The 15,151-nt window shown below is 37.3% G+C and overlaps 1 protein-coding gene across 1 annotated transcript; it reads right to left on the bottom strand.

The window, feature by feature from the left end:
* Positions 1 to 12,346: 12,346 nt before the first annotated feature.
* On the bottom strand, positions 12,347 to 15,031 carry LOC137945292 (uncharacterized). The gene is made up of 3 exons (XM_068791107.1): positions 14,927 to 15,031; positions 12,984 to 13,086; positions 12,347 to 12,883 (listed from the first exon to the last, which is right to left on the bottom strand). Exons 2-3 carry the CDS (start codon positions 13,075 to 13,077, stop codon positions 12,741 to 12,743), a joined length of 237 nt encoding a protein of 78 aa, XP_068647208.1. The 5' UTR covers positions 13,078 to 13,086; positions 14,927 to 15,031; the 3' UTR covers positions 12,347 to 12,740.
* Between the last annotated feature and the right edge of the window lie 120 nt (positions 15,032 to 15,151).

Raw genomic sequence — 15,151 nt, 5'->3', positions numbered from 1 at the left:
GGCCAATCATTCATAGATAGTTTAAAATAGAGAGCAGGTCTTTGGGACGAGATTGTGGGACTAGACTGTTGCAATTCACCATGAGAAAGGATCTAACTTGGTGACGAAATTTGCTGTTATAGAAAATTTTTATGTTCTTGAATGCTTGAGCTCAACAATGTTCATATCTCACTCCATTGGTGAACCTCTAGCTTCAATTGCTCCCTATCCTAAGATGGTTTCAGACAACTGAATCTGTTTGTAGAATAGTCCTACATATATAAGTATTAAGAAAGATCCTATGGTTGTTATCTGCTAAAAATTTTCTAACTTAGGCTAGTCATTTTGGGGAACCTAGATCCAAATGGTATTGGTGTCAAATGTCTTTCTTGTTAGGCCCAATTTTATCCCTATTTTGTGTTGTCCACATCTCAGAATCATTGTCTGTTTGGATGTATGGGCGAGTGTTAGTGGGAATAGTTTTTATGTATATAAATGTTAAGAAAGGTCCTTTGGTTATCAGTTAGAAATGCCCCTTGACTTCTTTTGAGAACAAAAAGGTCTCTGGATTTATACTAGTTCTTTTTGGATGGAACTGGATCCAACTTTAGCAGAGGCATTCACAGAGGTGAGTTTTGTTTGTTGGAATAGGGTTATATTGATCTTGTGTTACTTTAAGAATTCTAGCAAGACAAAATCTTTTTTGATGAAAGTATTGCAATTGGAAATTACGTGTTAGGTGATGTGTTGGATTTCAAATTTTGGTAATGTTGACTTTGTGTTGTTGATGGTGCCTAATGAGTAGCTGCTATTATTTTAAGATTTTTGTGTTCTCATTGTAAGTGAATTGAACCCTAATCAATTTTAGTCTATTAATTAAAGTTTATATGGCTAGAACAATTTCATATAAAATGTGTGAAATATTCAATCTAAATTTTAAAACTAAAGGAAATAAACCGTGTGAAATATTTTTGAAGTACTCAAGGAAAGTAAACCATGTGAGAAGTACTGAAGTAAGAAGTAAGCTTAGACATTCGAAGAATAGTTCAAATATGCTATATAGGGCATTATTCATTTGATATCCTGTTATGGTCCTTTGGGGCCAACCTGGGTATGGGCACTGGGATGAGCTTGCTTAATATGAAATAAGTGTAAGGGTCTAGGTTTTTTGTGTTCTATTAGCTTTGGAGGTTTTTGTTTGAGTGAGGTTTCAAGATCCCTCTAAGTGACTTAATTTTGATGATAATAAACTCAAATAGTTAACTATGGCATACAAGTGTAATTTTTGTAGAAAAGAATAACAATATAGTATTTTGTGCAAAAAGAGTTGACCACTTCAGTCGGAGGAATGAAGAATAAAGGGTAGAAAGGAGTCGACCTAAAAAAGTAACAGGTTTTGAACTAAAAAGGAGTCAACCCCTTTAGTAGGAGAGTTAAAACCTTTAGAGTGTAGAAGTCTGAAGGAGTCAACCACACAGGTAGACCCATTGAATAGGAGAAACTGACAAAAGGAGTCGATCCCTTAAAACAATGAGTTTTGAACTAAAAAAGGAGAAAGTGAAAGTTTTAAAGAGCAAAAAGACCAAAGGAGTCGATCACACAAGCAAGAGTTGACTCCATTGAACCATAGAAACATATGAAAGGAATTAAACCTCTAAACATCAAGTTATGACTTTGAAAGGAGTCGACCTTGGTGCATGGGCAGAGAGGCGTCTAAAAAGAAAAGAGTCGATCACATGAAAAGAGTCAACTATAGCATCAGGCGAGAAATCCAAAAAGGAATGAGCCTCTGACAATGGAATCCACCCCTTTTTACAAAAAATATGTGACCTACCACCATGTTTTGCAGCAAAAATAGGATTTAATGCATATTTTTCATAAATTTGAATTTGATTTGGACCTCTTTTAATTATGAACTTGATTTGGACCTATTTTGCAAAATAACATAATGTCATTTTTCAACCATAATGCCCAATATTTTGAACATTGAAAATTTTTCTATGTAACTCTAACTTTCCCAAACAATGTACGAACTCTACCTAGAATGATTTTCAAAGCTCCCAAATATTCTCACTCAATCCAAACAATTTTGCTTCGTCCAAAACCCAAAGGAAGTCAAATTTCATACTTTTCTCCATAGAGCTAAATATTTTAGAACCTTTGTTCTTAAATATAGTTTGAATACTTAGATCTCTGATTACTGAGTTTGTGCCAAGTGATTGTTATATCTTAGTGAATTTAGTATTTGCACTTTGAGTATTTGATTGATTGAGTTCCTTATATAACCAGTTTCGTAGCAATTACTTGTGTTTTTTTATTTTTAATTCATTCATTTTTTGAGCCATTGAATTAATCGTAAATTCACCATAGGTTGGGTGTAATCTTTTATTGTTCTTGATTTGTTATATCTATCTATTTAGGAACATTATTTTGTTTGAATTGAAAAGCAAGGAACCCTTGCATTTATAAACCAATCAAGACTTGGATAAGTTGATTAGTAGGTGTTGAAAATCTTTTTGTGGGTCTAGGTGCTTGTATCTACTGGTTGTTGATCGTAAGTCCTTAGTGTTGGGCAGGTGTTATAATTGATCCTTAGGGGCTATTGTTGTAAATGCCGTTTGACTTGGTGAGTTCAACGTTGAGATGCAAACACCTTAGGAGTGGACATAACAATCCAATATGGTTGTGAGCCAATTTAAAAATATTGGTGTATTGACTGATTGAATAAGTTGATATATTTGTTAACTGAATTGATTTTGAAATGAGTTAAAGATTGAATTAACTATTAAAATTTGATAAACTTATCATCGCCCCTCTATGTTTATCCTTGTAGGACCTAACAAGTGGTATCAAAGTAAGATACTTTGAAAGCCTGCCTGATAAAAACTTCAGGTTGAAAATTAGAGATTCATTTATAGCTAGTTCTAGCATTGCCTAAGCCTTTGCAACTGGCAATGTTGACAACAAAAACTTTTCTTGAAATGACTATGCCCATTGCGAGTATAAGAAAATCCCCTCTTTAGGTTTATCGTTGTTGCACCTAACATGTGGTATCAGAAGAAGTATATTTTGAAAACTTGATTAAAACTTTATGTTGAATATTGAAGAGCCATATATGGCTAGTTCTAGCACTATGCAAGCCTTTGCAACTGGCTTGTCAACAACAAAACCCTTGTTGTTTGATACAAATAATTATACGCATTAGAAGTATAGGATGAAACACTGTTCTATTAGGCTATGCTTTGATCTTTGGGAAATTACTACCCAAAGACCTTACATTCCCATGAAGAAAGGAGACAAGTAGGTAGAAAAATTCCTAAAAGAGTACACTGATAACAAGAAGAAGAATGTATCTCTTAATCACAAGACATTGAATATGCTTTTATGTTTTATAAGTACTATAAAACACTCTAGAGTCATTGGGTGATTTTAGAGCGAAAGAAGTGTGGGTAAATTTGTGGTGACCCATGAGGGTATTTCTCAAGTGAAGAGGTTAAAGAAAATATATTATCTTTGAGTATGAAAATTTCAAAATGAGACCCGATGAATCTAATAAGAGCTTGATTGAAAGATTTAATGGAATCTTAAGTAAACTGGCCCTATTAGGCACTACCTGTACTGAAAAACAAAGAGTTGATAAAGTCCTTGGGAGGTTACATAAGGAATGGGTGCTCAAAGTCACAACCATAAGTGAGATTAGGGTTGTCAGGGTTATTACGTTAGAGGAGTTAATGGATAACCTTATTACCCATCATATGAACCTTAAGGAATATAAAAAAGAAGAAAATAAACTTAAGAGCACAAATGCTTTGGTGTTTGATGAGTGTGATAGCTCTACTAATGATTCTGAATTAGATGATAATAGCATTATTATTTTTGTGAGAAAGATTAAAAGATTTACCAGGATTAAAAAGGGAGAAGCTCAAGCTCTAAGGAGAGGCCCAAATAGTGAAAAAACTGAAAAGGAGAGCAATCAATGTTAAAAGTGTGGTAGGCAAGAGTACTTTATTGTTAGATGTTCTTTCAAGAGAGTAGAAATAAACTAATAGAGAAGACAACAAAGAAACCAACCAAGAAGGCTTTGAAACTAAAACTTGGAGATGAAGTTCCTTCATGCTCAGAAAGTGAACAAGAAGAATTATAAGAGAAGTTGCCAACATGACACTCATGGGCCTTGATAGTGAGGTATGTTTTTAAACTTGAAAATGATGAATTTGATGTTAATAAGTTAATGAAAAATGCATCTTTTTGCCAAGAATAACAAGTTGATCAAGATGCTCAAGCAAGAGAAGTTTGAGAAAGAAAATTTAATTGAGTCAAACCAAATTGGAGACATTGATCCAATCACATCAAGTTGCACATGATGTGACTGAACTAGGCTTTCATAAAAAAAGACTTTGAAAAAGTTTCTTTGAGTCAAACCAAGTTGGAGACATTGATTCAAGCACATAAAGTTGCACATGATGTGATTGAACTAAGCTTTAATGGAAATGTTAGTTTACGTAATATTAAGATTTTTTTTGTGGAACATCTTAGAAGTCATTGACATTTTGATGCTGGACGAGCATCGGGCAGTTGCTGCAAAGGAGAATTGGAAAAAATAGAAGGAGAAGAAGAAAGGAAGTGAGAAAGAAGAAGAGAAACCAGCGGGAGAGGAAGAAAATCAGCGAGAGAAGGAAAAAGTTTCAATTCATTCAATGATGTTCAATTACACACATAATGGGTTTAAATAGCGACCTGAAACCCTAAAACATTTCAAATGACTAAAATACCCCTGATAATAAAATTACCCTTAAAGACCAAAATACCCCTAAACAAATAAAACAATTACTTCTAAGGATAATACACAATATTGATAAATAAAATAACAACTAATCTGTCCTGAACGCTTCACTCCCCAACTACAACGTAGTGGATCTTGTTATAGTCCGGTGTCTCTGAGTATAGACTCATGTAATTGGTGGCACACGGTAGATGTCCCCATCACATTTGTGCTAATACTACCCCAACTAAGTGAAAGCTGAGGCACCTACTACCTCTAGAAGCCAAGAGAATGCTTCCTAGGAGCCCAAAGGAAGGGTACTAGTGGTGAGAAAGTAAATGCCTTTAGGATGAGTTCCAATGCTTCTAAGAACTAGGACAATCCCAAATAATTCGTGGGGCCAAGACAATGGTGTCAAATCTACTAAGAAAAAATTATCACATGCTTCTATTATGAAAAAGGGTTATGCCAACATACGTTGTTTGCACAAGAAGAAATGAGTTCAAAATCAGCACATTGGGTATGACTTCAATGGACATAATGAAAGGGTACTATATCACCCTAGAACTTCTGTGAATGCAGGTCAAATAGCATAAAATATGCCTCAAGAGCTACAGGGAAAGAGAAACATAATTCTTAGAGAACAGTTGTTCAAAGCCCTTGACTAGAGACAAGAGTTTATTTACTATCTAGAGCTCAAGGATGGAAAAACGATGAAGTTTAGAAATGAGGAAGCTTACATCAAAGGTACAGAGATTGTAGGTATGTTCCCTTTCCTTATTATACATAATGTTTTTTTTTTTTTTTGTAGGTCTCAGTTACAATCTCTTGTGCAAAAGTCAATTGTGTGACAAGAGATTAAGTTGAGTTTGGGCTAAATGAATGTAGGTTGGTTTTAACTCAAATTTGATTTTTATTGCAAAGAGGAAAGAAAACATGTATGTGCTAAAAATGAATGATCTAGACGACCAACAATGAAAATACATCTTTATGGCATATAAGACTAGGACATGTACGCATGAAGTTTTTAAAAAAAGATTTCAAAGATGGACATTGTCCAAGGTCATCTAAAGCTTAATTTTGAAAATCAAGTTTTGTGTAATACTTGCATGCAAGGAGGTAACTCCTCATTATCAAACAAAGCCAATCTTAGGAAATAATTTATTTGATGACCAACCCAAGTCAAACACTAAGGAGAGGTCATAGAAGACCTTCCTACAGCTTGGAAATACAAGTCAACTCATCCTTAAGAATTCATTATAGGTGAGACTAGTAGACCCATGCTCACTAGAGGGCAATTGATCAAAGAAGTGAATCAAACACTAATTTCTCAATTTGAGCCAAAGCACATCAAGGAGGCCATGCAAGAGGACCTAAAAACGGTTCATTAGAAGAAAAGTGTGAGACTTAGTCTTATTACCTAAAAGGTACAATGTCGTAGGCGCGAAACGGGTGTTTAGAAACAAATCAGATAAGACGGGTAAGGTTTTGAGAAATAAGACTTGATTAGTGGCCAAAGATACTCTTAAAGAGGAGGGTGTTGACTGTGATGATAATTTTGCTCTTGTGGTTAGATTTGAAGCCATTAAGATTTTAATAGCCTTTGTAAGTTTTAAAGATTTTATATTATATCAAATGGATGTGAAATTTGCATTTTTGAATGTCCTTTTAGAGGAAGAGGTATTTGTAGCTTAACCACCAAGGTTCAAAGATTTTTCATACCAAATCATATGTTCAAGCTCAATAAAACTTTGTGTGACTTAAAACAAGCACCTGGGGTATGATAAGTTAAGTCAATGTTTGATTGAGAATGACATTATTAGAAGAAAAGTGGACACCACTTTGTTTATCAAGAATAAGACTGTTATATATTTTGGTGTCCAAATCTTTATTGTGTTTGGTTCCATAAATGACTTAGTTTGTAAAAAAAATGCTTAAAACAAGCACCCAGGGTATGATAAGTTGAGTCAATCTTTGATTGAGAATGACTTTATTAGAAGAAAAGTGGACACCACTTTGTTTATCAAGAATAAGAATGTTATATATTTTGGTGTCCAAATCTTTATTGTGTTTGGTTCCATAAATGACTTAGTTTGTAAATAAATTCAGATATAATACAAAGTCATTCCTAAGCAATTAATCGAGTTGTCTGAATTGAAGTCCCTTCTAGAGAAATAAGAAATGAAAGCATCGTACCTTCTTTGCCTTGTGATTAGGCCGTTTAGTGTTTTGATACCCATGTGTGGGTTGACTATGCTAACAGATCCAGGGGGATGGAGTCTACTCAAACAGCCCTTTTAAGACCATTAATGTCTTAGTTATGAAATCAACATTCTCATTGGGAGAGAGTAAGGAGTATTAGTTCATTCTTCTCCACACTCTTATGGATAACAATTTGGGGCTCACAGTGTGTAAAATAAATGAATGATTGTATGGGGGGTAGGAAAGTTGACCCTAGCAAAATGAGTGTGCTTGACAAGATGCTCTCATTCATTGTTGGTATTACTAACCATTGCGCCATTCCAACACTCCCCCGCACGGGGAACACCCGTGTATAAATGCAAATGCACAATCCCACCTATACGGGGACCGCCAAAGACAAAGTCCCACCTATGCGGGGACGGAACAAACGGGGGGAGCGGGACTCGAACTCGGGACCAACCTACTCTGATACCATGTTAAGTTGGGGTCCAAGGCCCATCCTAAATGACTAGCCAACTTAGGAAACCTCTTTACCAACTAATAAACTCAAGATCTTTGTACTCACTAATCTATGTGGGACTATTCCTTAACACTCCCCCTCACGTGTAGACCCTCTTTTGTGGCTCTACAAGTGGATAATTTAGGCGTAGGTAGTTTAGGTGTAGGCCCTCTTTTGTGGCTCTACAAGTAGATTGTTTTAGGTGTAGGCCCTTTTTTGTGGCTCTACAAGTAGATAGTTTAGGTGTAAGCCCACATATGAGTACCTGCTCTGAAACCGGTACACTAAAAGGCTCGAACCTATTAGGAAAGCAACCGCACGGATCTTATACAAGGACTGGCCCGATTGATACAAACAAATATTCCAACACTACCCCATGGGGAAAACCCGTGGACAAACTCACCGGAAAAACCCGGGACAAATTCACAGGAAAAACCCTGGACAAATTCACCAGAAATACCTGGGACAAATTCAGTGGGAGCAGGACTCGAACTCGGGACCAACCTGCTCTGATACCGTGTTACTAACCAGTGCGCTAAAAGATCGACCTGTTAGCGAAGGCGCAACTTGCATATTAAAGATAGGCCCATTCCAACAGTTGGGTATATGATTGGGAGTAAGGAAGTGAATAAGGTGAGCTTGGTTGATAGCATCATATTTATTGCATTGAGAAAGGACATAAGGTAGATCTTGGAGCATACATTCTAGATCTTATCTACTCTAGTAGGCTAAGGAAGAATATAAATTTAGTCCATGGGTGGATTATTACTCAGTTGCTGGTAAAGAAAGATATGACCCAGGTTATCAGTTGTGTGAGTAGAAAAGTACTCGAGGGAGTCTTGGTACAACCCTCCACTATTGATCCTCAGTCTAGTCAACTTACGGAGAGTCAGAGTGAGGACAATTCCAGTCATGAGGACTCGGATGAGATTGGTGATGAGGAGGTGGATACTTTCCTTTAATAAGGCTACTTCAAACTTCCATTGGACTCTGGCTGAGAGACTTATGTTGAGGATACTTGGATGGTTATTCAATAAGTTCTGGTCATTAAGGGTGTGTCACTACCTCCTTTAATTCTCTCCATCAAAGAGTAGGTACCATGGAGAGAAGGATGACTGCCTTGTAGAGACACCGTGGTATCATGTTGGAGGAGGATGCTCCGTATAGGCCCCTTGCAGATGAGCATATGGGGGGAGTTTGAGAGACTCTAGAATAAAGATGGTTGAGACTCGGGTGCCCCGAGAGTTGGAAAGAGAGGTTGAGCCTCTGCTTATACCTGCCAACTAGACCGGAGGTCATCATTTCTTGCTTGTATTAAACATCTATATGCCTGCTGAGGACATTTTAGCATCACCATCATTTGGAGGTCTGTCTACCATTCTGGAGTGGTGCCCTTGTACGCTTGCAAGATCACACTCTATTGTGTCAATGGCCACAACCCCATAGGCACACCCAATTCTATCCTCTGGAGATGGACCCCTAGCACAGCTCTCATCCTACCATCAACCACAGGTCCACTTATGGGGTGGACAAGCACATTAGTTTTGCTATCCGACTATGGTACCTTGGTGAGGCCTTTTGCCTTTAGGAGATGGGCCATTGGTGTAGCCAGATCCCTAGAGTCTACATTATAGGATGTTTTAGTTTTCTGCACTACATTGTTTAGGGAGAGCTTGCTTGCCTCTCTCTTTATTTTTTAATTTATTTTTTAAACTTGTGTAGCTCGTATGATTATAGAGCTGTTGTAGAGATTGACATTGTGATAGTGCTTTCTTAGTCTATAGATCGTGTGATTGCACTTATATTCCATTTAATTTTGATGATTCCAATAGAGGAAGAAATAGTAACTAAAATGACAATGAGTCTGTAAGTGAAGGGGAACAAACAATTTTAAAGAAAATGAATCTTTTAGGTGTTGGGAAGCAAACAACTTTAAAGTGTTTTAACTCGATTTGAATCGAAGTTTCACAGTGACGGGGAGTTAAGTCAGTAGCCACTAGGTACAAACACTTTCATTTTCTCTTTGTAAACCACTATAAAAATATCGATGTATTGATTGATTGATTGAATTGGCTGTTGTGTTTACTAAGTGAGCCGTTTTTGAATCAAGTTAAAGATTGAATTTGCCATTAAAATTTGATAAACCTTTTGACACTGTAGTCAGGACTTAAACAGTTTTGGTGTATTTGCTAGTTACCTAAAATTACTATCAAAGCAGGTAGCATGTCATGTGTTTGAGTGCCGAAGGCACCTATGTAAAGGGTTACACATTGCTGGAGTGAAGTTTGCCAAAAAGGTGAAAAGGGGAACTTGGTTTAGAGTGTGAGCCTACATAAGTGGATTGTCATGGATGTTGACACAAAAGCATGATGAATTGTTATGGTCTATTAGGGCCTACCTAGGGTATAGGCGTATGGTTGAGCCATACTTATTATAAGATAGGATTAAGGGCTTAGTTTTTCATATTTCATCAACTCTAGAGCTTTTGGTGTATTAGCTAGTTACCTAACATTGGTATCAGAGCAGGCACCACGTCATGTATCTGAATATTGGAGGGGATGACTTATGAAAAAGCTACTTGGTGCCAAAGCCAAAGATATGGTTAAGGTGAAAAAGCTACTTGGTGCCAAAGCGAGAACTGGTTAAGGTGAAAAAGCTACTTGGTCTAAGTGAGATCCATCATAAAATGGGTTGTGGACGTCGGCACGGAAGCATGATGATTTATTATGGTCTTTTTGGGCTCATTTGTGGTATAGGTGTTGGGTTGGGCCAGTTTGGTATGGGATAAGGTTAAGGGCTAACTTTCTGTATTTTATTAATTTTGTTATTTTTGGCCTATTGACTAGAGATCTGATGAATTGAATTTGGTCGAAGACCGACCAATCATGCTGTCTAGTAGCGGGACAACCAATTGTTATAGGAAAATCCATACAGCTCCTTGCTCGCTTTAGACACCAGAGTCACTTGTTAAAAAATGATACAACTAATAGGTTATCCATGGACTCCTTCCATGGACTCCTTGCTCACTTTGGATTCGTTAATATTCTTGCTCAATACCAGATTGTCGAGAAAATAGCCTGAAAAGTACTTGCTTGGTTTGTTATCATCTAGTGGTTGGGAAGTGAGAGGCAGGAGCAAAAATCTATCATTGGAAGGCACTTAAGGTTAGCCCATTTACGGGCAACTGCATGGCTTTACATGTATTACGACCATGATTAAGATGCTTTCTCTCTTTGTATATTTTTTATTGATTCAACACTCAAATATTTGAAATGTTTTCATTATTATATGCTCCAATGTTTGAAAAGACCATTTATTGTCAAAATTTAAAACTAAATGCAAACACAGATGTTTCATAGAATATTTGATCATGAACTGAATTACTTGATTTCAAATGTTGTGGAGTGACTTTTCACTACGAATGGTTTGAATGTTTCGTGCTTTACTGCTTCCTCCTTGCTGGAGACTTTCAGATTCCCATGGTAAGGATTAGTATCCGAGCCATTTTTGTGAGGACGAAAGGGCTGGTTTCAGAGTGGTTAATTTCATTGTATTGTTAAGTTCTGCATGATTCCGAGAAGCTACTTGCTGCTCAGTAGCGTTGGATGGAGATTCTAGCTAGTTAAAATTAATGGCCAAGGGCCAAACTAATGCAGTAAAAGAGGCCGTTGTGCTAAAAAACCAAAAAAGTCTATTTGATGGTTGTGACCTGAAATCTAACTAGTTAGAAGTGTCTGTTTTATATCCAGAAGTACTACAGAACAGCAGTTTCGTCACGGCCAGAACGATGACTTTGTCTAATTAGAACCTATTTAGGTAGAACTCAAGCATTTCCGTCTCGTTTCTTTGACCCGGGCTCCATGGTTCTGGGCGGAAGACCATGCTCTCCAGTCTTCTGTGATCGCAGCACGAACTGGCAACGTCCTCTTCTTTCGTTGCTTCATGACTTTGGTGCTTCTTCGAGTCCCTCTGCTTCGAGAAATCCTTCGGTGCTCCACAAGTCGAGTGACTTATCACCTGTTGTTTGTGATCTTTCATCTCTTTCTCCTCTGCTTCTCTAACAGATGAAGTGAGTACGTTAGTGCTAGTCTCGAGTGTGGTGGTCTTTTAAAGAGCTCAGCTTGTGGACAAGTCCTAGTCTGATCTCTATAAATTTTGTGGTTTCGACTTTAATCTTTATAAAAGCAGCCATAGCAGTCTGAATTATTATGAAACGGATGGGTGACTTGGGTGGCTCTCCTTCTTACTGGATAGATTGCGGTTGTCCGTGTCTAGATTTGAGCCCCTCGTACGAATCAGCTGGAGATAGCCATTGTTCTTGGTTTTTTCCGTCTCCACCATGACCTTCACATCCGTATTATCCTTCTCTGGAAAACAAAGAACCGTAAATTTGTATTTTCAGCAGATTGGGGATTTTGGGTGTCTGTGATTGCAAACTTAACCACTACTAATACAAGATTTTTGAGTCTGAATCTGACGTGAGGCCCACCAATTATCTGATCTTCTTTTCTATCTTTTATACTCTTTTATTGTTTCTTAAATCTTAGCACGATTTATTGCGCTTAGATTTTTCTGGTTTTAAGGTTTATATATTAGTCATTGATATAGTCACAGACAGCTCGGGGTAAGCAGGAAGGTTCTGAGATCAAAGGACCCCGAACCTTCTGAACCCTATTTTATGGACCCATCCAAACCCATATCCCTATCCCCGCTCCGTGGGGGATTAGAAATATAACCCCATACCCGCATATTTTGGGTCAGGTCGGGTTAGGTTCGCCACCAAACCTGACCTGATGCCCCACCATTAGAAAGCATCAAGTGAAAATTGGACGTGGTGCGTAGCTAGCATGCTGTGGATAAATTTTTTAAGAAGGTATGAAATAATATCCAAATAGTCAATATGATTCCACCAGATTTGTTTTCATTCCATTAACAAATTTGAGCTCTACAGTTCAAGGGAAATCACGAAAAGTTTTCAAGTAAATTTGGTGGTAAAGGGGATGATTCTTTTTTTGTATAAATATATAACCTACCACTATCAGATTATCGCAGTTGAATCGCTATCCGATAGCCCTTTCTGCTCGGCAATATCTACAGAAAGCACAAGCCAAAAAGACTGTCAAACTGGCTTCACTGCCAGCCTACTCCAGACGAGGTACAAGGATTATTCACAAAGGTCTATTTTATAAACGGCCCTAATCCTTCAAGAGAGCACTCATCTTGTAACTAACTTCAGGTACACCTCCAAGTTTCAGTCTTGGATTTTGACAAATGTAGTTTCGTGACTGACTTCAACATTCAGTCTTTGGATTTGACAATGAAGTTTTGACGACTAATGGGATTCATCACAACCGGTGGTCCGGCCGTGCGTGGCCATGACTGGAACTTCTTGTCTGTCTCTTCCCACCATTCTTTATCAGCGACAGTTCTTGGAGTAGTGCCTAGTACATCAACAAATAATAGGAGATATCAATGATCAGTAGCATCCATAAATAGAAATATTCCATTCTCAGTTTTATGACTATAGGTTTTATAACTGACCTCCAAATAACTTCTTGTCAGCCATTAAATGATCCAACCAAAAAGCAATCCCTATAGATGCTGCCACAGATCCTATGATGTACTTAGCCGACATGTTGTCAATCTGCACAAGAGGGGAATCTACACAGTTAACAATCTGGATTCCTCTAGTCAAGAAATCATTGAAAGATCAACCATGACAACAACGCAGATAGACTGAAAATATTTAGTCGAGGGAAAAAGCTAGGGAGGGTGAAACACAAGAGAGAAAGTCGTCAGTGAAGTAAAACCAGTATTAGGGCGGTGTCAAATATTCTGCAGGTCGAAACTACAACCTTAATTGGGATTTACCTTCATAAATCAATCCCGGAATAGCTCATAGTTCTCTGTGTATGTGCATAACTCATCGAATGTTAACTAACCTCTAGGTCTAATAACCGAAATTGGAAAGTTCAGAATCCAGAACAAGCCTATTCATTTAATCAGAGGGATGGAGAATTTGAACGAAATTTACAGTATACAAGGGGGCAGCCAAATAATGGATACAATTAGTGGGAATTGGTGGAGAAAGAAAAAGTAGCCACATGTTCCACCAGGGAAGTATGCCTGGCCTTGTCTGTGATGAAATGAAACAATCCACTATGTTGGCTGATAACGTATTTCCTCAAAACTGGGTAAGAACTTCACCTTCAGTGCAGATAACATAATGTTTTAAAAAATATGAGCCTACCTCCAACATCTAAATATAAAGCCACCAAAGCTTGGGACTACAAAAATCTAGCACTTGAACAAGCCAATTTCAGTTCCACATGAAGGATCAGTATCAGTTTAAGTCCATAAACAAACTAAAAGAATTTTTCCTTGTGCATTCTGTGATTAATCTAGTCTGCAGACCTTCTTTTATACTCCCCTAGACACTCACACTCATACAAATGAACAGTATCTAACTGGTGAAAGAGAAACTTTAATCATTGCTAGCTTAGTCCAAGAGAAGGTAACCTCTCAAAAAGATGAGACCCAATGAGGTTATTATTTATAGTAACAAAGAAAGGAAACCAAGAGACAAAATCACATCAATAAGTTTATTAAAACTGTTACAAAACTCTTCTGAAGCTCAACTACCATAGATATTTGGTCTTTCAGGAAAAATAAAAGACACATATATCAATATCATCCTACTTATTTATGCGGATCTCGAAAGAAGCATTGGTTTTATCACTTGGGACCAGAAAGAATAACATGAAGAGCAATGCACCGGGGTAAAACTAGGATATTATAGTTACTCAGACACATAAATATTGTGAAGTTGACCAGCCTTTATCAACTAATACAATTCATAGTATCTTTTTTATTTTATGTTTTCAAACGGCGAGAGTTTCACAAAGGACACAAAAAGATTTTTTTGAAAATCAGAAAAAAAAAATTCACAAGAGCTAGAATTTTTGCTTTTTTGAAAATGAGAAAAAAAAGAAGAAGACAACCCACAAGACCAGAAGACAACCCCCATAGCATCCAGTTTCACTTATTAGGAGTTCATCAGCTATTCGATAACCATTTCAAAGTATCCTTTCAAACTTTTTAACAGTTCAGTCCACTGCTCAAATGCGGAACTGAAAAAAATCCTCGAGGAACATCTGAATAAATTGATAAAACAGGAAGCTTAAGTCTCAGCACTCTATCAGTCATGTACCTTTCTCCGCAAAAAGAATAGAACGACAGTACAAAATTGTCCAGTAAAATCATAAAAAGATAAAAGGCACTTAAATAGTATCAGTAGAGGCCCATGGCAGCTCGACTACGAAGATTCAGAAGCACTAATTAAAACTAAACTGTCCGGCTCATAAACCCTAACTCCAATTGGAGCTATCGAACTCGATCGCGATAGAGATCTAACAGAAAATTTCATATCCAAAAAGTGAAATTAAGAGGCAAAATTACATATCAAGCGACAAGCAAAAGCTTACCAGTTTGGAAGCTCAAAAAGGGCGTCAACTCCCTTCAGCGCTCTTCGACGGTCGTTGGTCTCTTACTAATATCCTTCTAGTGGAGGAGAGGCATTTTATTCGACTGGAAGTGTCTGGAACGACCAGTGAACACGTCAGGTGCTTTTAGATTTAGGGTGTCAAGTTTCTATAAATTTCAAAAGAGGACCTAAGATTGAATGAAATTCTGGCTACGGCATTGAAATA

The sequence above is a fragment of the Aristolochia californica genome, unplaced genomic scaffold (assembly GCF_029961685.1).
Source record: "Aristolochia californica isolate CCGP_79_NKW_82.1479 unplaced genomic scaffold, dmAriCali1.0.hap1 SCAF_12, whole genome shotgun sequence".
NCBI lineage: Eukaryota > Viridiplantae > Streptophyta > Magnoliopsida > Piperales > Aristolochiaceae > Aristolochia > Aristolochia californica.
The sequence above is the reverse complement of the archived record's forward strand: the minus strand, read 5'-3'. Positions and strand labels throughout refer to the sequence as shown.